Genomic DNA, 22,386 nt, shown 5'->3' with positions numbered 1-22,386 from the left:
GTGGGAAGGCTGGGCCAGGCTGTGCAACTTGGAATCTCGCGCAAGGCAGCAGGCAGAGATTCTACATCCTCTGAGGCAGCCATCGCGCTATAACAACTTGGACATTTGCAACGCGCTTATAGATCCAGTTATCGACCGTAGATCCAGGTTCGTCCATCCACGCCTCAATATGAAGGATGGCACCAGGCTGACGAATGATCGCAGGCTTTTGGCATCCTAAGGCTCGATCAGAATGACACGTCCAGCAACTCCTTCGGGCGGCTATACAAGCAACAAGTACAAAGTCGGCGACACAGTTTGGGTCCATGATTCTGGTGAGCTTCGGCGGCATCGAGCGCGATGCTCGGACTGAACCCAAGGACAGGAACATGGTGGGAGGGCACAATAACAGCAAAGGCGGGCTCCAGCCAGCATCGATACGAAGTGGAGATTACGTCTAGGAACGTGTCGGAGAACTTCGCAGACGATGACATTCGGAAGCGGCCGTGAGATGAAGACGGCGGTCTCCAAGGCAGGTGGAGGGGCGGATACCACCTACTGGGAGTAGTGAAGCGCAAATTGGAAAGAGAAACGACACATCTCTACCTCTTAGTACTATAGCATGATGAGTATCGGCCTTGGACCTGTCTACCCACTATGCTCTGGACGGGTTGCTCGATTTGAGACTGCCAACCGGGTCAACCCGACGTAGAATACAGCCATGGGATCATGCCCACGGACTGTTGAGCAATCTGCGTACACTATTGCAGCACTCTGTGAGGTGCCTCGTCCTCCAACGCGACACTAACGAGAGCCACGCCCCGCACGCTGAGAGACTGGGGGAGGTGGGCGGTGGGCGGTGGGCGGTGTCGAAGTCGAAGCTTTTCGGCATTTCTCCGGCCCATGTGTGGCGCTCTGTGGTTGGTGATGTCATCCTCGATCCTTTGTAGTTACCCCTCGACAGTCTTACCTTGTACCCTTGACGAGATCATCGCGAGTGCAAACACCAGCAGCGGCCGACGGAATGAAACCCACCGGGCAGCTGCCCTGAGCCAGGTGCCATCTGGGGGTGTGCCTTCGGGTCTGGTCGGGAGGTGCAGTGAATGCAGGTCCCGCCCGGATGTGGCTGGGCAGCTGGTTGCCCGACACGGACAGAGCTCTGCTTTCCACTCCACCACCCACGGCCCACCAGCCTCAACTCTCTCGTAACAGGTCACCACGACGCCCACGACGCCAGCACAGCGCCATGGCTCCCTCCCGTCGCGACAACCCGTGGTGGTCCCCGTTCCGCCTGCGCACCCCCGCCCGTCCTACCCCAGAGGGTCGTGTCAATCTCAGAGATGCCCTGGACTTGCTCAACCACTTCATTCAGCATGCGCGCGACAAGGACATGCCGTTCCAGGAGTGCTTGTTATGCTCTAGCGTCATGTCTGCACTCTTGCGTGCTGTCAACATAGCCAGGTAAGCTGCAAAGGCACTCCGGCTGGCAGTCCGCCTTCCTCTGATATTAGAACCAGGCTCCCCGAACCACTGAGGCGCTCTGGCAGCGGGCCCTTCGAGCATCATTCCGAACCACACCCTCTCTTCGACCCTAGTCGTGACTACCACGCTGGTTACGACACTAGCCACGGCCATCCCGCCAGCGCTGCCCCGGCACTTGAAGGTCATGCTCCTCGACTGCCTTCACAACAACCCGAGGTTCATCTGCGCGGTGGTTCTGGCGGCACAGAGAGCAAGCAACCCTTTGGCTCGGCATACGGCGGCAGGCAACCCTTTGGCTCGGCATACAATCAGCAGGGCAGCATTGGTAGCTCGAGTGCCGACGCCGCTGGGCGCCGCGAACGCGTGCTGCATGTTGAGGATGTTGGCGCTGGTTTCTCCCTGCGGCGATCAGCGACCGGCAGGGTGTCGGAATACGGCCCGGCGACGTCCATGCCTAGCCCACGTAAGACTTCTTGTATTGATGTGTTGGTACGGAGACAGAGCTAATGCGAGCTATTAGGCCTCGGTCATGCGTTCTGCTAGACCCCCTCTCGTTTGTTGCTCTGGGACTTGCAGTCCAGGGCTTGTCAATGCGTTGCTTCACCTGCAGCGACATCTTCATGTGCATATTTTAGCGTCGGTATGGAGGCGGAGTTATGGGTTTATGGCAATTTTGGAAGACGGGAGGACGGGACATTGCATGGCGTAATACGTTCAATAATTCAGGGGTTTATGGGTGTATGAGCTCACACGCTCATGAGTTCAAGGGTCCATGGGGTTCACGCCGTTCATGGAGTCCATGGGTATTTGGCTCATAGGTTCATAGTTGCATAGGTGCATGAGCTCGCAGTGGTCGACGGAGCATTTCCTTGTTCTCCTTTCCGATTTTGTAAGCGTCAACATTTGCCGTGATATTCGGCGCTTTCTTGAAGCTTGAAATGGCCAGTTATTAGTGAAGCCATCAAGCTATATAAAACCGTCTTCTCCATCTCAAGATTATTTCGTAACATGACTGAGCTTGTAGAGCTTAGCACCGAGACACCCTATAGCTTTTTCTCAACCATTGGTCCTTGCAAAGGAGGGTGGAAATACAGAAGGTAGGAATAGAGAAAGGCGCAAATGACTAGCAAGAAGACCGCGAGGCTGCACATCCCTACGCTGCTGCCAGCCGATTCTGTGCATCGGTCAGCGAATGGCACATCGCTCATCTCTGGCTCTAAGCTGTAATGCCTTCCTATCTCTTCAGCATCCGCACTTTGGCCACGCCGCTCGTATGCTTCCTTGAGCAGAGTAGCGCAAGTAAGCGTTTGCCCATCTTGTTTCCCATAGCATCCCTCGCAGCGTCCAAGCAGCTCCTTGAAACTCGCAATGGCGTTATCTCGACAAAGTTCAGAGCCCATGGCAAACCACACGCGTGCAATCTGGCATTGAATGTCCCAAATTCGTTTTTGGCTTCCTGCTCGATGTGGATCTCGATCCGGAGCCTGATCTGGAGCTTCGCATTCGGCTTTCAACGGTATAAGCAGCCTGTTGAGGATGCGTTCGGCATTGTTTAATGCCTCCTGGTGGCCCATTTCGAAGAAGACGGCGGCTCTGTGCTGGTCAACGTCCGTCATGCTCCACCACTCTTCTCTAGGGAACCACTCCTTAATGGCGAGTTTTGCATCGTCGAAACTGGCCAGGGCCTTTTCCAAAAGCTCCGTCTTTGTTTTGTCGGAGAGCTGCTTCCTGATAGAAAGTTTTGCGCTGGCCAATTGAGCTTTGGCTTCTTCGATTTTGACTCGAATTGCGAAACGCTGGCTTATTTGCTCATCGCCAACGATGGTGGGCCTGCAAAGGTACGGATGATCGTTTTTAATCCGCAACTCAAGCTCTTGCAAAGTTTTCAGCCGAGCAAGTGCCATGTTGGGCCGTAGCGATTTGCTGTGGAGATTGGCCAGAGCGAGGACACATTCCCATTTTTCTTCGTGTCTGTTTTGCCACGCGCACTCTTCGATCGATTTGTCTAGCAATGACTCAGCCCTGGTCCAGTTGTTTCGAGATGTTCTCCCGAATGGCAGGACGGCAGTGTATGCCTGTGCGAGCGTGCGGACGAGGTTGTGTCGGAACTTTGTCCCTTGGTAGAGATTTTGCGTCAATTCGAGAACGTGTGCTGCATCACCGTAACGGCCTTCATCTAGGTATACCTGAGAGAAAGTAACGACTGACTGGACCATCCTTTGATTATCCATGTCGTCACATTTGAAGCTGGTGGAACCGTCGAGCTTGTCCTTCTGTTTCTTGGCAAACTCTAGGAAGCGCTCGAAATGCGGCTTGAAGTCCTTCTTCCAGCGATAGGAGGATCGCGCAATCTTCGCCGCCTCTCCAGCATGCTTCTTGTTCTTTTCATGGCCGTAGCGTGTGAAGAGCATGCACAAGGCGGTCGCCTGGAGCTCAAGTAGTACGGCCCCAGGAGATTCCATGTATGTCTTGATCCACTGCCGGAACAGGATTTGCACGGATTCGTGCATGTAGAAAGTATCTTTGATCCGGGGACTGTCGTTCGTTCTTGAGATTTCCGCGTTTGCTTCCAAGATGAATGAGCAATTTTTCAATGTTCCCAGCATCTCCCAGAGCACGCCGTGGTCTTCATATTCCTGTTGTATCAGACAAACCTCCATCCGACTGTTATTCAGGCAGGACAAGATTCCGAGAAGGCGCATCTCCTGGCTTGGCCATGTTGTGGACTTCGTTTGCTGGGTGGGATGCTTTAGAAACGCTGGGATTAAGGGGGTAAAGATGCCGCCTTCTTCGTTGAGCAAATCATCCACCTCCGAGGACGAAAAGCTGTATTCTCGCCCAGCCTGCATTTTCTTGTACCATTTCGATAGTGGAATATTATTTGATATCGTAGACTCCGCAACCTTCTTTATAAGGAGCGGAAGTGAGAGCTTTGACATCAGATTATTCATCTTGGCGTCCTCCGCAAGCATATCATCGTTGTACCAGTCGAAGATCAATCGAGAGTCGGCCACAGGCAATTCTTCGACGAGGAGACAGAGGTCTGTCCGCTTGAGGTCTAGGAAATTCGGCAAAACACGCCGGTTTTTCGTCGTGATGAGTATCTGTCCGCATTTATCCGGTAAAAGCTTCCTGACTTTTTCGGCAGTAATCTCATCGTTAAGGCCATCGAGAACCATGATCCATTGCCCGTTGTTACAATCACTTAGCCAGTTCGCTACAAGGGCAGTCGGATCGCTCCGCTCCCAGCCTTCGAATTGAATTTCCTGGGCTATTGTCTGCATCGATCTTCGAAATTCCAAGTCGTTGCCAGCCTCAACCCAGAACGTGTGCTTCTTGTTGTCGATGTTTTTAGTGTCCCTAAACCGAGCGATGTTGTGGTATGCTAAGTGAGATTTCCTAAGATTGCTCGTTAGAATGATGCAGAATCGAATGCCTGGCACTGTCACACACGTACCCTATGCCGCTTATTCCATAAAGCCCGACGATCTCTGAGGCACCAAAGCCCGCAACAATCTTGTTATCGATTTCATGACGGCCAAAGAGCTTATTTCGGGCAAAATTTTGAGCGGTTTGAAACTTGTTGAGCGTTGATCGATACCCGTCGGCTGGCTTCGGCTTCTCCCTCTGCTCCATGGTCGACTTCGGCGTGCTATCAGACCACTTATACTTTCTGAGAATATCGTACTGCCAGGATTTCTTATTTGCAATGGCCCTCTGCAAGGGATTATGCACATCATCCAAACTGTTCAGGGACATTTTAGATGGCTGAACAATCTCTTCGAGTCGCTTTTGAATCTTTCGAAGATCTTCTTCGTTTGAAATGGGATTTTGCATTTCGTACAGGTCAATTTCGACTTCCCAGGCAAATATTCTCTGGTCCTTGTCCCTTAGCATTTCCGATATCAGACTGAGGAGCTGTTCTAGCTTGTCGGAACTGCTTCCTTTGCGTCCTTCCTTGAGATGATTGATCCAACACTCGACGACCTTCGGATTGTTGTGAAAAGAGTAATCGGGTTCAGGGGGATCCGGTTTCTCGTCCCCATAGTATACGTGCTCCGTATTTTCAGCCCGACGACGAACTTCAGTATCGTTGCAAGATCCAAGCATACACATCCAAGAGAATAGACATCGAAAGGTCGTCCGTGCTTTGGCTGCTCTCCTTCCTTCTTTACAAAGTATTCTGGAGGTTTGTAGACGTATGTGCCAAATACGTTATCTTTTGTTTTAACGGTCTCAGTGTCGTCCCGATCTCTAAGATTCGCATTGCCGAAGTCACAAATCTTCCACATTGGCCGGGATCCCGTTCTCTCAAAAAGGAGTATGTTGCTAGGCTTCAAATCGTGATGGAAGGCTATGCGATTTTGAATCTCTCTATGGATGAATGCGACACCAGATACAAGGCCTTGTATGGTTTCGAAAATGTATGTTCGACGAGCTTCTTCATTCCTCAGGTCCTGCGGCCAGCTGTCTCTTTCTAGCCAAGCTTTCATATCGCCGGCCTTGGTATGCGGGAAAAGCATATGTAAGCTTTCTTTCTTGCAGTACTTTTCCAAGGGATTTTCACGTCCAGCTGAGAAGCTAGCGAGTAAGGGAACGATATTGTCATGTCGTCGCACTCGGATCGTTTCGACCTCTCTCAGCAGCTTATCCCAAGTCACGTCGTCATCTTTCTTCACCATCTTGTATGCCACGATGGGTTCCTGATGATAACAACATGTTAGTGCAACTCAATGGAATGTTGAGAGACAAAGAGGGGGTTGGGAGGATTGAAGAACTCACTTGGTCATAGTCATTTGTTCTTAAGTGTCCCTTCGCAATCGTGACTGTATGAACATGACCAAAACTCCCACGAGCAATGTATTCAGGCGCAGCCACAAACGGGAAACGGAAGCATTCTACTGGGTATATCTGGTGACTCTCATCGGAAAGAATCGGAGGAATATGCCACTGCATTTGGTAAAAGTCCTCTGCAATCCCCTGGAAATGTCGACATCTACGCAAATACTTCTTGGGACAGGAGGGGCCGACGCCACCTTCAACCTGGCCGAATATTTCATCGGTAACGTTGTCTCGCAAAAGCTGCCCAATCCGCTGTGGCTTGCCCACAAGCAGAAGGACTGAATAAAGCTTCGGTGCCTTTTGCTTCACGTCCCTCTCCAAGTTCTTCAACCCTTTTCTCCTGGGATAACCTTCAAATTCCGGCGTGCTCTGATCAGCCCGGAGGCTATCTCGTAGTTTGTTGATGGGTTGTGTGGACGTCAAGAGTCTGGTAATGTAGTCGTACGATACAAAAGCGGTTTCTTTGTAGTCTCGTTTGTAATCCAAGCGCACGCGTGCCATCTCGTCCTCAATTTCCTTCTTTAGATCGGCCCCGGATTTCTTCGTTCTTCTATTGCCCATGTGGACCACTAGAGAGTGTTACCGATTGTAGTGCCAAATTCGTCTTCGTTACCCGGATTCCACAACCTCCGCTCACATGAGCCGACCGGTTGGGAGATTTTTCAGACCACAGATGTTGAAATCGACAAAGTGCTTGGATAATTGAGGCACTTTCGAGAAGCCCTTCCTAGGGAAACGTAGATGTCAGGTAGTGCTATCATAACAAGGCTAAAGAACGTTGCGCACAGGTGGAAATGCCGTGCTTATAGGGAAATAAATGGACTGCCTCGAGCGCTTGCCCTAGGCAGGCTGAGACACGCATACAGCCGTGTGTGTCATGCGTGTACTGCCTTCTATTCTAGGAACAACGGCCGAGTTGCTGAGGCCCACATAGTTGGGAGAAGCAATCGACGGGTCTCCAGGGCGCTTAACCTCCGGTGTAAAGGGTTCGCAAGAAGGCAAGCGGCCCTCAGCCTTTCCAAGGTGAACTTTCAGCCTCGCTGATCAAAACGCCAATCGAGGGTGAAGCATCCAATGGCATGCGTCAGAGGCCACATCCAGGCGAGGCCGAAATGCAATGGCTGCAGCAACGGTCCACCTTCCTGAGGATACTAAAGCCTGACCGTGTCGACCTTCGTGCGCGTGCTGCGGGGGTTGAATGTGTTGTGCATCGCGCCAGTCACCAAAAGGCAGCGGAATTCCTGCAGAAACGGGAATCAAAGGAACACTTCAGAGAAAGAGTATGAAAGCGGCCTCTAGCGAAGGGCGTAGGAATAAGTAGGGATCATGTCAGCGCTCATGGCCGCAGCCAGGTTCGGCATCTCAATCAGCTGAAGGCAGCCCAGCCTTCTCAGACGTCAAAATGGGGTTCGTCAAGGCATACATGAACCACTTGATTGCTCATTTCGATGGAAAGAGGCCTGAACAGCGAGCATAGATGAAAGCCGAGCAGCCTTAAAGTCAAGTCAGCCATTTCGAAGAGCATTCAACTCCCCTCCACTAGGGCGCTTTTGCCATGAGCTTGACAATGAAAGATGAAGTCCACGCAAACCCCAGCATCGGTAGCGAGTGTACCTAGGCGCTGAAACTCGTCGCAGCAGGATTGTGAATGGCGAGTTAGGGAAGGGATTGGTTGGCCTTGGCAGTCTGGCAACTTCAACATCTCTGATTAGCGCTCGGACCAGCTCCACCAAAAAAGTTCGCGAAGCTTCTCTTCCATTTCGCACTTGGTGCTGCAGCGGGTGAGCAAGGGTGAGCAGACCTGAGGAGACCTGAGCCGAAGCTGAGCTGGGACTGAGCCGAACTCCGACACAGCGTCGCAGGGTCACGTGAGCAGCCCGGGTGGGGAAGTGTGCACATTGGGGTGTTGAAACAGCAGAACTGGGATTCTCCGCGGTGAGCAAGACATGCACATTGGAAATTAGGTGCGAACAACATAGTCTAATGAATACAATGTTTTAGCGGAAGATAGAAATCCAGAAACTGACTGTTGTACACCCAGGAGGACGGCTATTGGTCGCTATCTTCAGAGGTATAGGCCATAAATTGGATATTCGTTCTGTCTCCATTCCCCAGCCAGAAACACCTTCTCATCTGCAATAACATTCAGCCCGACTTTTTGGAATCTGAGCTTCTCTAAAATACGTAGGCTTCCAGTGTTGGAGGGATCAACTCCAGCTTCCACGTATACCAAAGTCGGGCTGTCCATGCGGGATGCTGCCTGACGAAAGTGATTGAGTAGAGCAGCAGCTGCTTCCATCCCATATCCTTTGCCCCACGCCTCTTCTCGGTACATATAACCGATACTCCTCGTCTGAACCGCTGGGAGCTTTGCAGACTCATCGGAATCCTGTGAATCTCGCTGGAGCTTTGAATCTGGGATTGGCAATGGATCCAGATCTGGCTTTTCAGATCGGACTAGGTTGATCATTCCAATTGCCTCCCAGGTGTAGTTGGATTCCGAAGGCGCTGCATCTTTGCCTTCCGCGACTTCCAGATGCTGGCCAGGAACCTTTCTGTGGACAATGAAGTAGTCTTGCGCCTTCTTCAAGATTGTTCTTGCCCGTTCTTCGGTTTCTGACAACGTCTTGCAGGACCCGTGGATGCTATAACGAAGTCAGTCCCGACTTATCGTCGAACAAGACGTTCTTGAATTACTAGAAATAGCTCGGACGAATCTGAAATCAGAGAAAATGGCTCGTACATACTTCCACTTAGTAGCGATCTCGTTGCCCCAAACACAATGAAGATCGGACAACGCTATAGAGCCGCTCTCCACTCCTGTAATGTGAGTCAGCCGCAACCGCGGTGTCGTTATAGTTGTTGGCGATTCCATTGATCCGAAGTAGGGTGTGTAAATGAAGCGGTCTATCGTCCTAGTAAGCATGTACTTTGAAAGGTATATCCTCCCTTCGGTATCTTCCTTCGGCTCTTATAGTGTCCTGCTGTCTGCTCTGACTCACTACATGGTCTACTCACAAGCGAAAATCCATCGCCGGTGTGGCCGGGGAGGGATGATGCCATTCAGGAAAGTGAGATTAGGTAGCTGACTCATGAGCTAAACCTAAAGGTATACTTCTATTGACCTACAAGTATCTACCCAGGTACAATATTGGTGAATGCAAAATCGCGTTCGGCTCTTAACTGCCCTCGCCTGTTGAAGGTTGATGCAGCCTTTTCGACAAAGATATTCTACGCCACAATTTCTGTCATCAAATTCTGTGGCCAGTATGGCTTGTCCACTCCGTTCGAACGCGTCCCAATATTATACCTCAACTGGACGGGACCATCCGGAAATCTCAAAACCGGCGCGACTGTCCGGACTGACTTCCCTAGCGCCTCATTTTTCCGGTCCTCAAAAAACTCTGGCCTAAAAAGCACTGAACCGCTATTCGTCTTCAGCATCTGAATATACCGTGGAAGCGTATAGCCCATGTTGTGATGATGGCGGAAGACATGCTTTCCGTTGCGTGCCCAGACATCTTCCCAAACTGCTGGGGAATAGGTTCCGCAACTGTTGACCAACCACTGCGAGTAGTAGTTCAAGGCGATCTGGTCACAATTAGCACTCCATCCACTAACAAGCAAGCGCATGGAATCTTACATCAATGCTATAAGATCCTCCATCCGATCCTCGCCGTAGAATTGCGTTTAGAATGGCTACGACGCCGGAAACGCCTGTGCAGTAATCCGAGTTCGGGAAAACAGGGGTGACCGGTTCATCGTTGCCCATTGCCCGTCCAAATTCCATGGATACACCACAGTTCTGGCGCAGTTGGGTCAGTAGTTGAGAGGCAGGTGAATTAAATCTTACTTACCGCATCGCTGATCTGCTGCCAGCCACTTCTGTACGACCATGGTCCTTGCCATCCATAGCAATTCTCCCGCACCACGATCAAACCACGCTCTCTGTCCTTGCAGAGGTCTAGTATGCATTGCTGAGAGAATCCATATTTGTCAAGCACTCCAGGACGGTACCCGTGGACCACGACATCAGCCTCTCGAATCAAGGCACGCAGTTTTTCCCGGTTGTCTTCTTCCCGGAGGTCTAATTCTGATTCCCATTTCCCCCAATTCAAATCTATATGAAGCGCTGAGAAATCAGTGATATGAGGAGCAGTGACACGCATCACACTAGCGCCCAACTCAGCCAGGCCACGGGTGATTGCAGGCGCTGCAATAACACGGGTTAGATCCACGATCTTCAGTCCAGCTAGTGGTCTTTGCGGAGAGGTTTCTGCAGAATCAGGCCACCAGCAGGCTGGTTGATTCGGTGAAGGGACGTCTTTAATGTCATAAAGACCGATATGAGCGTTTGCCTTTCCGTGCTCACTATTGCGATACTCATCGATTGTCCAACATATCGTGCCTGCCTGCTTCCACTCATCGGATTCAAGCTTCTGGAGATCCTCGGAGTTGATTTGCGCGATCTTCTCTTCGAATGGTTTCCAAGACTCTTCTACCGTTTTTACGTCCTTGCGAACGGGAAGCCCCAGACTCTTCAATGTGGGTTCCGGGTTCATGCTGCCATGCAGATGGAAGAACCGGCCGTCTTTTGTTCGATAGATATTCGTGGCTGACTGACGATGGAATCCTAGTGCTTGATCGTGGAGGTCGCGGTTTCTGATGTACTTATCATACTTGGGCCCCGAGGCCATGGTTACATTCTCTCCATTAGGATCAATGGTCCAAGTTAACGCTGACATGATGAATAGCTGCGCGTGATCGCTACAAATGGTCAGTTGGTAGGTTCAGGGCAAGCTCGAAGTGTAACTTACGTGTTGATGACTACTTTCTGCGGTTCTAGGCCGTATTTTCTCTTCAAAAGCACATTGATCATGGCTGCTTCCAAGCCTTTCAACGACGCGATGCTTTCTGCGAACCGCCAATTGATGGGGATGCTAGGTTTGTCATTTCCTTCGAAGTGAATATTTTCGGCGCAACTCGCAATCTCGGCGGGAAGAGTTGGTGCAATTAACGGATTCTTGAGGATACCGTTCTGGAAAAGCTTTTTTGCTTTTTGTGGCACTGAGTAAATTGCTGGATCTTCGCTGATACCATTCGTGTCTTTGGATATCCCATTCGAGCTCATCTTGATAAAATAATCTGTACCCGTAGCACTTTTCGCTCTCCGTGTCTTTCTGACCAGACTGCTTCCGCGAATATTCAACAGCCTTTTATACAAATTACGTTGCAGGGGACTCAAGAGTATAGAAGGCCCGAAGATCTCCATCATGGGCGAATCCTAGTTGCTATGGCCCGTACGAGCATAGAACTACCTGTAATCTGAAGCCTCGGTTGAGGTCACGCGGGATTGTCATTGGCTAGATCGTGTCGAGCTCTGCGACTCGAATTAATCCACCGATGGACCCACAGCTTTATGGTTACTGAAGGCCGAGGGGACTTCGGTAAATTCGGAACGAGGATAGAGTTGCTGTATACGTTCAACGTTTCACTGTTTCGCTTTATATATCGAACAACTGTAGCATATTAGGTTTCTGCCATAACTGTGAGTATATCCGCTCCAGCATTGCAATATTCTCAATTTAATTTGATCAAAGCTGGTTGTACTCACTACAGATTTCGCAATGTCGTATGAGACAAGATGGAACGATCAGCGAGGGAAACGGCCGGTCCGTATCGCAAATTGCTCTGGCTATAAAGGTAGTTTTCTAAGTACCTAATTAAGGCCTGCCAATTCTGACCATATCCCTCTAGCGGACCCCGGCTATCACATGAAACTTCAAGCAGAGCTCGGAGACGTCGACTTTATCACTGGAGACTATCTCGCTGGTACGCAGTGTCTGCACTACAGACAAAACTTGAACATTAGCTTACCAGAGGCTCTATCTGTAGAAGTCAATATCGCAGAAAACGCTGAAGCCTTCACCGCCGGATCTCACCCTGGCTATGAGCAGACAGCATGGGATGGTCTTGAGCAGACCATCGACATCCTAGCTAAGAAGAGGACTAAGGTCATCATCAACGGAGGAGCTCAGAATCCAAAGGGGCTGGCGGAGCGGACCCATGAGCTCGTTAGTGTCATTTCCATCTTCCGATATCGTCTCTCGAACTTATATTTCTGTTTAGGTCACAAAGAAGGGACATTCGCTTACTGTTGCTTATGTAGAAGACGACAACTTTCTCTCGGTTATGAAAGATATCAGAAAGAATGGCCTTCCTCCCCATTTGGACTCGGTCAACTCAGAGATCAACTTTCCGAGAGACACTCTCAATCTTCTGGAAGACGAATCAAGGCCCGTAGTGTCGGCCAATGCGTACTTAGGGGCGAGAGAGATTGTGAAAGGGTTGGAGCTGGGTGCTGATATAATCATTTGTGGAAGAGTAGCTGATGCGTCTCCAGTAAGACTTCCATTCTTGAAGTCAGAGTATGTGTCTAAGTTCTAACACTGTCTAGGTTATTGGAGCGGCATGGTACTGGTACTCGTGGTCAGAAACTGACTATGACCGGCTTGCCGGAGCACTCATTGCGGGCCACTTGATCGAATGCAGCGCGTACGTGACTGGCTCCAACTTCGCCGGATTCTACGAGTACGACCTGGATAGCTTATACGACCTCGTGTTTGGCATTGCGGAGGTTGAGAAGGATGGCAGCTGCATCATCACCAAACACGAAAACGGAAAAGGAATGGTGACGGAAGACACTGTGAAGTGCCAATTCTTGTACGAACTGCAGGGGAATATCTACTTAAACAGCGACGTCAAGGGTATTCTCGACGAGGTAAAAGTCGAGCAGGTGGGGAAGAACAGGTAGACCCTGCCTCCCTTTTACCTTTTTACCCAGATTACTTATAACAAACTTCCCTAATAGAGTCCGACTATCAGGCATCCGCGGCGCGCCACCCCCTCCAACAACCAAACTCGCCATCTTCTACCGCGCCGGCTACCAGAGCGAGCTCCTCCTCAACGCGACCGGCTACGCCACGAAGGAGAAATGGGATCTCTACGAGCGAATGCTCCGCTTCGGGCTGAAACGACGAGGCATCCTCGACAAATTCGACATTCTAGAGTTCCAAAGGCAAGGCCCCCATCCCACCGAACCCCCCCTTTCCCCTCCTCCACCTCAAATCCCGAAAAAAACACCACCTAACAACCCCCTAGAGTCGGCATCCCCGCCCCCAACGCCCCGAGCCAACTCGCCTCAACAACCTACCTCCGCATCTTCGCCGAAGCCTCCTCCCCGGCCACCAACCTCGGCCTCGCCGCCACAATGTCCGAATTCAGCATGCAGCACTTCTCCGGCTTCCACTGCACCAGCGACCAGCGGCTCGCGCTCCCCAAACCCTACCTCTCCTTCTACCCCGCCCTCTACCCACAGCGCTCCCTAAAAACCTCCGTCACGCTCCTCCGGTCCCCGAACAATAAGCGGATGACCTACCCGACGACAGCCCCGCCGAAGACCGAGCCTCTCGCGCCGCGGGAGACGTACGACTGTCGTGAGCCGAGCTCGCTGAGTGCCTTTGGCCCAACGCGTGCCGTGCGGTTGGGCGACATCGCCCTCGCCCGCTCGGGTGATAAAGGCGCGAATCTCAACATCGGCGTCTTCCTGCCTACCGCTCTGCCCTCTTCCTTACCAGCCTCCGCCCGCCCCGACGCGTGGTCGTGGCTGCGTTCGTTCCTCTCTGTTTCGAAAATGAAGGAGTTGCTTGGCGAAGATTGGCGGGAGGCGTACTATATCGAGCGGGTCGAGTTCGCGGGGATTTGCGCAGTGCACTTTGTTGTTTATGGGATTCTGGGGAAGGGGGTGAGTGGGAGTGCCAGGCTGGATGGGTTGGGGAAGGGGGTGGCGGATTGGATTCGCGATCGCGTGGTTGAGGTGCCGGTGAGGTTTCTGGAGGTGAGGGGCAGCGGGGAAACGCCAGAGAGGCCGAGGCTGTAGGTGAGTTGTGAAGATGTTGTAGGAACGAAATAGTAAGATACGGTTACTGGACGCGACTGTGGATTTGATGGACGTTGGATTCGTGAAACATAAGAGACTACCGAAACGCTACGTCTTCTTCACTTCTCCTGGAAATGACACTCACGGGATATGTTGAAGAAAGAGACGTTTATGATACAACAGTATGCGGGCCTGACCTATCCGAGAACACCAGAAAGCATCCGAAAGAAACCAGGAAGAGAATTTCGTGGCCACAGGCATCGTAGGCAGAGGAGACAGTCGTCCGGGTATATCCTCCCCTCGTTGCCTCAAACACGGCCCCCTTTTACCCAGAAGACCGATATAAGAAACCAAAATATCCCCTGATAAACACAAGGTAGAAAGCAGTAGCGCATACGCAGCGCAAGACGATCTTGGAAGCGAATGGCAAACAAGCGCAGGGTCCGCTGGTAGAGAGGATAGAGAGGCAGCTAATGGGCGCACAGGAAGCGAAACATGAGACTTGAATCTTAAGCAGTCGCATCCTTCTTCTTTCGATGATCTCTTTTCTTCTTGGGCGGCTCCTGGGCTACAGTGCCCTCGTCCTCGTCAGCAACATTGCGTCGCGCCCTTTTCTTCTTAGACTCCTCTGGGCTTGGCTCCTTCTCCTTGATCTTCTTAGACTTGACTTTTCCGTTCTCGACTGCTGGGCTGGCGGTTCCCGGGGGTTTAACAGAGGTAGCGCGATGCGGAATTGGTATTGGCACCGTGCTACGCATAGTCGTAGTGGAGGCTGGCAGAATAGGCGTCGGCGCCACTCCGTTAGTCTTTGCAGCCTTCTGGCGCTTGTTGGGCTTCGGTGTTACGAATGGGGGAGTAGGCGCCTTCGGACGGTTAGGAGAGTCCTCGTCGCTATCATCAGAGGAAGAGGCCTCCATGTCGGAGGGGATGGCGCCCGCGTCTGCATCGTCAATCTCGCCTTCCAACGCAGGTACACTATGCTGGATACCTTTCTTCTTGTTGTACTCGGCCACTTCGGCATTGTAGACTTTCATGCTGTCGCGATAGGAGTCTCTCCAGAGCTAGCGACGCAGGTTAGCAGTGATGGAAATAATCTAGATCTGGGAAATGGGCTTGCTCACCTCCTTCTCGTCCTCGGGCATCTCGGCCCAACGCCGATTCAACTCATGATTGACTGCGTTTCCCTCCAGCTTATCGCCCGGGTTCAGCTGCTTCTCCAAATCTTGCCTCACAATGGCGCGCGCCTGTTGAGAATACAGGAACGCGGCCGTGAGTGGACGCTTCGGCGCGTTAGGGTCCTTATCCTTCTTGTCCTTCTTGGGCCTGCCGCGTTTCTTCTCTGGTGCGGAGGCCTCGCCAGTGGCTCCAATTGGACCCTCAAGCATGAGATCCTCGAGGGCACCGGAGTTGCCGTCTAGGACAGACGCGGAGTGCCTGAGGTACACAGTGATCATGTTTTGGAGACCGGATTGCACTTGTTGGAGGTTGCCCTGGAGGTCATTGAGGGTTGCGAGCATCTTGAAAGAGACGAATTAGCTTGTGTCGACGACTGGAGAAAAAGAGGTGCCATTGAGAAGAGCAATGGGTCTTTGCGCAGCTCAGGTCGCGTCGGACGTGGTGAAGGAACTGAGGCGCAAAGAAGATGGAGACGATCACGAGGCCGCGACGCGCGTGTAAGAGCGCGTCGTGCGCGGAGGTCGATGGAGAGAAGCTGGGCCAGGGACTTGTAGGATAGACCAAGTAGTCTTGGATGTGGAGGAGGGCAGGGCGCATCGTGACGATGACCTCCATGGCCGCGCACAACAAACAACACGGCGAGCTCGAGGAAGAAAAGGACAGAATACTTACGACCTCGCGCGTCCTCCGGAACTGCTCCAGCGGGATCATCAGCTCTCCATCCTTCTTGTCCTTCGCCTTTTCTTTGGCCATTTTGGTGATGGGCCGCGGTGGTAGTGATGGGTGCTGGCGTGGGTGGGCGGTCGGGCTGGGTGTTGGTGAGGTTGGGGGAGAGGAGCGGGTGAAGAATGGGCGGCACCTGGTAAAAGAGGCGGCTGGGCCGCCAAAATTACCGGCGGCAGCAGTGCTGGTCGGAAAACTTGCAGCCCCAAAATAACGGGCTCTTTTCCCGGCCTCGTTACGACCACCCTCTCGCGATCAATTATGTCCACGCCACGCCTTCAGCTGGCTTTGAACACTTGACAGAATAGTCGCATGCATCCGGCAATGCGACCCAGGCTTCCTTTTCACTGCCTATATTGCGGGCAGGCTTTGAGGTGTGGTGCGTTCACGTCCTCGCCAGCAGCTCGTGGAACGAAGGCCATCATAACGACCTGCAAGCTCCTTTTGGCGGCTAGGGCCTACATCTAGGGCCTCCTTAAAGCGGCACGGCCTGCCGCACCAGCCGCCTTTTACCTGCCTTCTCGCTGCCACCTCGCTGTGCAGCGCAATACTTCGGCTATCGACTTGCTTACGTTTTAGGCACTCTGCACTCTCATATGGCCTAGCATTAATGCATCATCCAGGTAGAATATTGCAACACGCACTTTCGTCCTGTCTTCAGATCTGTTTCAAATTACAATAATAAGAAGCCATTTTTCACCATCCAAGTCTTCGCCTCCGTTTCCCTGCTACTACCCTCTCTCTATCTCCCACTATATCTCCTCAATAAACGAAATACGCCTGCGTCAAAGGCAGTTCAGTCGCCGGCTCAGCCGTGCACACCATACCATCTGCTTCCACGGTCTAGGGGATATCTAGTCAGCTCCAAGTTCTACTTTTCTGACAAATGGAGTACTCACATATCTCTCTGGGTCTACTTTCATCTTCGGCCTCACGTCGTTATATTTCATGTCCTTCTTTCCAATGGTCCTGCAGTTCTTGACCGCCTCAATGCGCTTCTTCAGTCCGTATGACTTAACGACTCCAGAGTCAACCGACGCCTGTGAGACAAATGTGATGCTTGTAGGCGGCACCATAGTCTAAGGTGGATCAGCACAGTCTCTCAAGAAGGTAGGAAATTTTAGGAAACACGACTCACCGCAAACATAGGTCTCATAATGACAGGCTCGACCGTTGGAATCGAAGCGTTTGGATCGCCCTGGAAAACGTCAGTTGCCACTTTTCTATCATGAATTTACCACAGATTCACTCACCATCATGGCATACGCAATCATCCCGCTCTTGATAATCCACTTAGGCTTGACTCCAAAGTTCGCCGGCTTCCACACCACTAAGTCTGCCAACTTCCCTATCTCTACGCTCCCGATCAAATGGCCCATACCCTGCGTGATGGACGGGTTGATGGTGTACTTGCTGATATACCTCTTTACGCGGAAGTTATCCGCGCCCGTCCCCTCGTCTTCCTTGAGATAGCCCCTCTGGACCTTATTCTTGTGCGCTGTGTTCCAAGTTCGTAGAATCACTTCACCACAGCGCCCCATTGCCTGGCTGTCAGAAGACATCATGCTAATGGCGCCGAGATCATGCAGGACGTCTTCCGCAGCGATGGTCTCAGCGCGAATTCGTGATTCGGCGAAGGCAACATCCTCGGGGATATTGCGCGACAGGTGATGGCACACCATCAGCATGTCAAGATGCTCGTCAAGTGTGTTTCGCGTGTATGGGCGTGTAGGATTGGTACTAGACGGGAGGACATTGTCGTGCTCCACGACGCTAATGATATCAGGGGCATGGCCACCGCCTGCACCCTCGGTGTGATAGGTGTGGATCGTGCGACCTTTGATGGCTGCGATGGTTTGCTCCACAAAGCCAGATTCATTAAGCGTGTCGGTGTGGATAAGAGTTTGAATGTCATACTCGTCGCAGACGCTGAGGCAGGTATCGATAGCGGCCGGGGTGGTTCCCCAATCCTCGTGTAGCTTGAGGCCGCAGACACCAGCTTGGGCTTGTTCTCTTAGCGGGCCAGCATCACTGTCGTTGCCTTTGCCTGTAATTCCGAAGTTGAGTGGGATGCTATCGATGGCTTGAAGCATTTGGCGTATGTGAGTTGCACCTGGCGTACAAGTTGTAGCGTTCGTGCCGGTACTGGATCATCATTTAGTCCTCTATATCTTGAAGGGGAGATTTTACTAACCTTGGTCCAGTCCCACCACCCAGCATAGTAGTGATACCAGAAGCAATAGCCTCATTGGCCTGCTGAGGACAGATAAAGTGAATGTGAGAATCAAAGCCTCCCGCAGTTACAATATCGTGCTCTCCAGCAATCACGTCAGTGCAGGAACCCACGACTAGATTAGGATCCACTCCATCCATAACATCAGGGTTGCCAGCTTTACCAATTCCCACGATGATGCCGTCTTTGATGCCAATATCTGCCTTGTATATCCCGGACCAATCGACAATGAGGGCATTTGTGATGACTGTGTCTAGGCTCTTTTTATCAGATCTTCCACCTGCTTGGCCCATGCCCTCCCTCAGCGTCTTTCCACCACCGAAAGAGCACTCGTCGCCGTATTTCGTTAGATCTTTCTCCACTTTGATCCAGAGATCAGTGGCACCCAGTCTGACTACATCACCAGTCGTAGGGCCAAACATGCTGATATAAGCTTGTCTTTCCATAGTACAGATGTCGATATGTGCTGCATCACCAAGTGGCTCGGGCTCGTGAAGGAAGCCTCCTGCTTGAATCTTCTCGATAATGCTCTCGGCAATTGAAGCGTTCTGGATGAATCCGGTAGCTAGGGCGTTTCCTCCTTTGATGATTTGATTACCAGCGATTTGAACAAGCGTAACGGTCTTCGTATCACCTGGCTCGAACCGAACCGAGGTGCCTGCGGGAATGTCAAGACGGTAACCATGTGCTTGCACACGATCGAACTGAAGTTGGGGGTTCGTTTCAATAAAGTGATAATGAGAGCCGACCTATGTGTTTATGAGCTTTAGACACAAATGTTACTTTAAAACGAGGATACGTACTTGTATGGGCCTGTCTCCCTTGCTGACGACTTTAAGTTGAATTCTCTTTCGCCCTTCATTCAACTTGATCGTTCCGGCTTCCCCTTTAACAGCGATAACCGCTCCAGGCTGTTTGGTGCTTTCGTATACACTAGTCTCGGGGAGTAGGAACTTGTCTTGAGATGGGATGGGCAAGAAAGAACCGTAAAGAGCTTTCTCAAGGTCCCCGTCATCAGTACTGATCGGGTGGTGGACAGTGACCAGATAGGTTCCAGAAGGGAAAGTCCCCTCAATCATGAGTTCAGAGAGAGTCGAGACGACGGACGGAAGGACATGACGACGACCTAGCATGGTTTTGCCGATGGACATGAGATCTGCGACAGTGTGGTTGCCATCACGAACGAGCTACAAAAAATTTGAGCCAGATTCACGCCATACAGGAAAAAGCAATACCTCTTGAAGATTGCTCGCAATTAGGGCCTGGGATTGTTAGAAGCGAGCCCGAACAAGCTGTAAATGGAAGAGCTCTCACAGTAGCCTCCGCATGGTTCAGTTTGACACCTCGAGCGAGACGACGTTGGGCGAGCAGGCCAAGCTGTGAGATCACGAGCTTGTCGAGCTGCGGTGCTTTTTGTTAGCGAGGCATCGTAGTGCAAATGGTAGGGTGGAAGCAAACCTCCTTAGGCACGAGCTGCATTATAGCTGCGAGATTCTATGGTGCAAGATAAAAATAAGGGGTGACCAGTCCTTGGAGATTCCAAGGTCGTGAAAGGTCTCACGATGGAGCTTCATGGTGGTGCATATCGAGATATCGGACACCCCCGCAGTGCCTGTACATGTGGCTAGAGCCGATAAGAGCGGGGCAACGGAACCCAGCGTCATGCCATTTACCCCCGAAGCTAGACTCAGTCCACGAACCTCGAGGATGGCATTCAACCACGCTTCACGCTGGTTATGAGAGGTTTCGATAGATAAATGACCTGAGTCTCAGTTAGGCGCTCATCCACCGAGTCCGGCGCTACAGAATGCCTCTAGACCTGGAAGGCGTGCCTTATGCGAGGCAGCTGACGTCGAGCTCCGGGGTCGATCATTGGTCTCAGCCCCTGTCAGCAGCCCCCAGCCTCTTTTACTTCCTCATCCCCTTTGTACATGTCCATCTCTCGGTCTGCGCCTCCTAGTTCACTCCATATCCTGTTGGGCTTTCCTAGTTACTCTGCTGTTGTTGCTACTTCATGGCTTCCTATCTGCAGCGGTTCAGAGCCGGCCCACAGCTCCAGCCATCGGACTCTACGCCACCTCCTCGTACTCCTGTGTCTGGCATTCCGCCGGTGAAAACAGATCCTAATGCCCCCGACAAGCGTCTACAGGTCCGCCAGAAGTGCATATATGAGCGTCTACTGCCTGGTAATGCCTACATATCTGCCCACGTGAATCGCCTCCAGCGCGGGTACTATCAGACTGAACTCCTGCATGAAGGGCATATGCGCAACGTCTACTTCGTCTCTGTTCATTTTGTCTTCCATCCTGCAGATACCGAGAGCCACCGCTTCAAATCTGCTGTACTACGGGTCGGTGTGCATGGCCATGATCCAAAAGCGTATTACTACGATACACCTCCAGAATCCCCCAGATTTTTGAGGCATGCGCCGCAACTTATGTACGGGGCCGTATCTCCGGAGAACTTGCAATGGAATTTCAGCCTCTCGAGTTCCCTCGGAATATCACAGACTCCTCTATCGGCAAGCGTCAATCCCTCCGCCGGCTACAGATCAAGCTACAAAGTCTATGATATGATGAGCATACAAGGCTCACTGCGCACCCTGCGCGCAGAAAATCCTGACTACGATGTCGAAGATGCATTAGCGGTCTGGACCCTACAGGAAAACTCGACGCAGAGATCTGGGTTGCCTCGAGAGTTCGATTTCGTTCTGTTAGTACACCAACCTGATGAGAACCAGGATATCTACCTTAGCGTCGATGTAGATCCTGTCGTCGACGCTTGGTTTGGATCTTATCCACAGTGGTACATTAATCGCTCTGCGTATCAACCAGTCCGCAGCTATCTTTTCGACTTCAAGGAGGACGTGGGCCAACTCTTTCATCCAGTCACACCTGGCAAGGGCTTCAACTTTGCAACGCTGCCACTTCCGCTCGATGAATACGTTGCTTTGCCTGGGACCGTATACCCAACAAATGTGAGTCAAGTGTTTCAAAGCAAAGTGAATGAGACTAATTATCCATTCACAGGATATTGTGAAAGTAGCAGGAGTCAGTGATGTTAAGGAAACGGACGGTCCTAAAACGCCAAAGACAAGCCCAAAGGCTCGGAAACAAGCATCGAGCAACGCTACACCCCATAGATTATCAGACAAGTCAGATCTTAGACAGAGTTTAGACCCTAGGCAGAAAAGTCCCACAAGTCGACACAGCTGGGCACCAGGTCCGGAGACTCTGAATGTTCATGTGTTGCTTGAGCATGCGAACTCGCATGACCTATCCACACGCCGCTACTCTGGCTCGCCTGCAAGTTATCAGGATCACCAACGTCGGAGGTCCATTCGTCGCACCAGATCACGCACGGGACTGAAAGAGTATGGTGCCCAGCAAGCCGCAAACGATAAAGCACGAGAACTATATGTCGCCGAATGAGAAGGGCGGATCTAGACCGTCAAGATAACCTACGAACAGCAAGGGCTGTGTCATTTCTAGGAAGAAATACCTTTGCGCAACGTAGATAAGGAGTAGGTCCGGGTCCACGAGCGCAATAATTGCACCTACATGCTGACAGATCATCATTACAGCTTTCCGCATCATCTCACCAGCCTAGACAAATTCGGTTCAAGAAGTGAAGGCTGCCAAGAGAAAGAATTGTGGGATAATGAGCAGAGAGGTAGCGTGTGGTGGTCGACACAAAAGGCATGGAACCTCCAAACAATCATTAGCGAGGTCTTGAACGCAGACTATGCAGAGTCTACAGAGGCAATCCTTTTATTATCTGATTTTCTATTCGTGAGAACGAGATGGAGAGCCTATAGCGCCACAGTCAATTTAGAAGTCTTGATTCTGGGAGTCGTTTGTCGCGAGAGGATGATGTGCTATGGCCATGGAAATTAATGGAGCGGAGGGCCATGTAGGACCTATCAGATCATAAGCAGGCTTGAAAGATCTAGGCTACAGAATTGTCGACACTTGATTATAACTAAGGAAATTAGCAGTGAGCTTTGATCATG

At 51.6% G+C, this 22,386-nt stretch overlaps 8 protein-coding genes across 8 annotated transcripts; 3 read left to right on the top strand and 5 right to left on the bottom strand.

Annotated features, from left to right (window-relative positions):
* The first annotated feature begins 965 nt into the window (after nt 1–965).
* On the top strand, nt 966–2,459 carry BDZ99DRAFT_572261 (uncharacterized protein). Its single transcript, XM_033728180.1, has 3 exons — nt 966–1,440; nt 1,497–1,924; nt 1,982–2,459. Exons 1-3 carry the CDS (start codon nt 1,100–1,102, stop codon nt 2,002–2,004), a joined length of 792 nt encoding a protein of 263 aa, XP_033575354.1. The 5' UTR covers nt 966–1,099; the 3' UTR covers nt 2,005–2,459.
* A 2,715-nt stretch (nt 2,460–5,174) lies between these two features.
* Nucleotides 5,175–7,084, bottom strand: BDZ99DRAFT_464275 (kinase-like protein). The gene is made up of 2 exons (XM_033720272.1): nt 6,244–7,084; nt 5,175–6,164 (listed from the first exon to the last, which is right to left on the bottom strand). Exons 1-2 carry the CDS (start codon nt 6,862–6,864, stop codon nt 5,385–5,387), a joined length of 1,401 nt encoding a protein of 466 aa, XP_033575353.1. The 5' UTR covers nt 6,865–7,084; the 3' UTR covers nt 5,175–5,384.
* Nucleotides 7,085–8,256: 1,172 nt separating this feature from the next.
* Nucleotides 8,257–9,229, bottom strand: BDZ99DRAFT_464273 (uncharacterized protein; the record flags this gene model as incomplete). Its single annotated transcript, XM_033720271.1, has 2 exons — nt 8,257–8,948; nt 9,051–9,229. 2 exons carry the CDS (start codon nt 9,227–9,229, stop codon nt 8,369–8,371), a joined length of 759 nt encoding a protein of 252 aa, XP_033575352.1. The 3' UTR covers nt 8,257–8,368.
* A 242-nt stretch (nt 9,230–9,471) lies between these two features.
* On the bottom strand, nt 9,472–11,434 carry BDZ99DRAFT_445808 (CoA-transferase family III; the record flags this gene model as incomplete). The annotated part of the gene is made up of 4 exons (XM_033717944.1): nt 9,472–9,894; nt 9,947–10,108; nt 10,161–11,070; nt 11,121–11,434. The coding sequence occupies 4 exons, from the start codon at nt 11,432–11,434 to the stop codon at nt 9,535–9,537; spliced, it is 1,746 nt and encodes a 581-aa protein (XP_033575351.1). The 3' UTR covers nt 9,472–9,534.
* A 496-nt stretch (nt 11,435–11,930) lies between these two features.
* BDZ99DRAFT_534473 (DUF1446-domain-containing protein) lies at nt 11,931–14,242 on the top strand (the record flags this gene model as incomplete). The annotated part of the gene is made up of 7 exons (XM_033726537.1): nt 11,931–12,006; nt 12,061–12,135; nt 12,199–12,377; nt 12,433–12,705; nt 12,761–13,113; nt 13,175–13,372; nt 13,465–14,242. The coding sequence occupies 7 exons, from the start codon at nt 11,931–11,933 to the stop codon at nt 14,240–14,242; spliced, it is 1,932 nt and encodes a 643-aa protein (XP_033575350.1).
* A 509-nt stretch (nt 14,243–14,751) lies between these two features.
* On the bottom strand, nt 14,752–16,171 carry BDZ99DRAFT_521941 (uncharacterized protein; the record flags this gene model as incomplete). The annotated part of the gene is made up of 3 exons (XM_033725670.1): nt 14,752–15,303; nt 15,364–15,759; nt 16,091–16,171. The coding sequence occupies 3 exons, from the start codon at nt 16,169–16,171 to the stop codon at nt 14,752–14,754; spliced, it is 1,029 nt and encodes a 342-aa protein (XP_033575349.1).
* A 673-nt stretch (nt 16,172–16,844) lies between these two features.
* Nucleotides 16,845–20,068, bottom strand: BDZ99DRAFT_445806 (urease). The gene is made up of 9 exons (XM_033717943.1): nt 19,833–20,068; nt 19,689–19,775; nt 19,610–19,636; nt 19,178–19,561; nt 18,336–19,123; nt 17,395–18,286; nt 17,280–17,339; nt 17,041–17,220; nt 16,845–16,984 (listed from the first exon to the last, which is right to left on the bottom strand). The coding sequence occupies exons 1-9, from the start codon at nt 19,851–19,853 to the stop codon at nt 16,904–16,906; spliced, it is 2,520 nt and encodes an 839-aa protein (XP_033575348.1). The 5' UTR covers nt 19,854–20,068; the 3' UTR covers nt 16,845–16,903.
* A 113-nt stretch (nt 20,069–20,181) lies between these two features.
* BDZ99DRAFT_477901 (uncharacterized protein) lies at nt 20,182–21,805 on the top strand (the record flags this gene model as incomplete). The annotated part of the gene is made up of 3 exons (XM_033722139.1): nt 20,182–20,319; nt 20,407–21,351; nt 21,404–21,805. The coding sequence occupies 3 exons, from the start codon at nt 20,182–20,184 to the stop codon at nt 21,803–21,805; spliced, it is 1,485 nt and encodes a 494-aa protein (XP_033575347.1).
* Between the last annotated feature and the right edge of the window lie 581 nt (nt 21,806–22,386).

The sequence above is a fragment of the Mytilinidion resinicola genome (genome assembly GCF_010093595.1).
Source record: "Mytilinidion resinicola strain CBS 304.34 unplaced genomic scaffold BDZ99scaffold_12, whole genome shotgun sequence".
Classification (NCBI taxonomy): Eukaryota; Fungi; Ascomycota; class Dothideomycetes; order Mytilinidiales; family Mytilinidiaceae; genus Mytilinidion; species Mytilinidion resinicola.
Note: the sequence above shows the minus strand (reverse complement) of the source record. Positions and strands in the feature narration are given on the sequence as shown.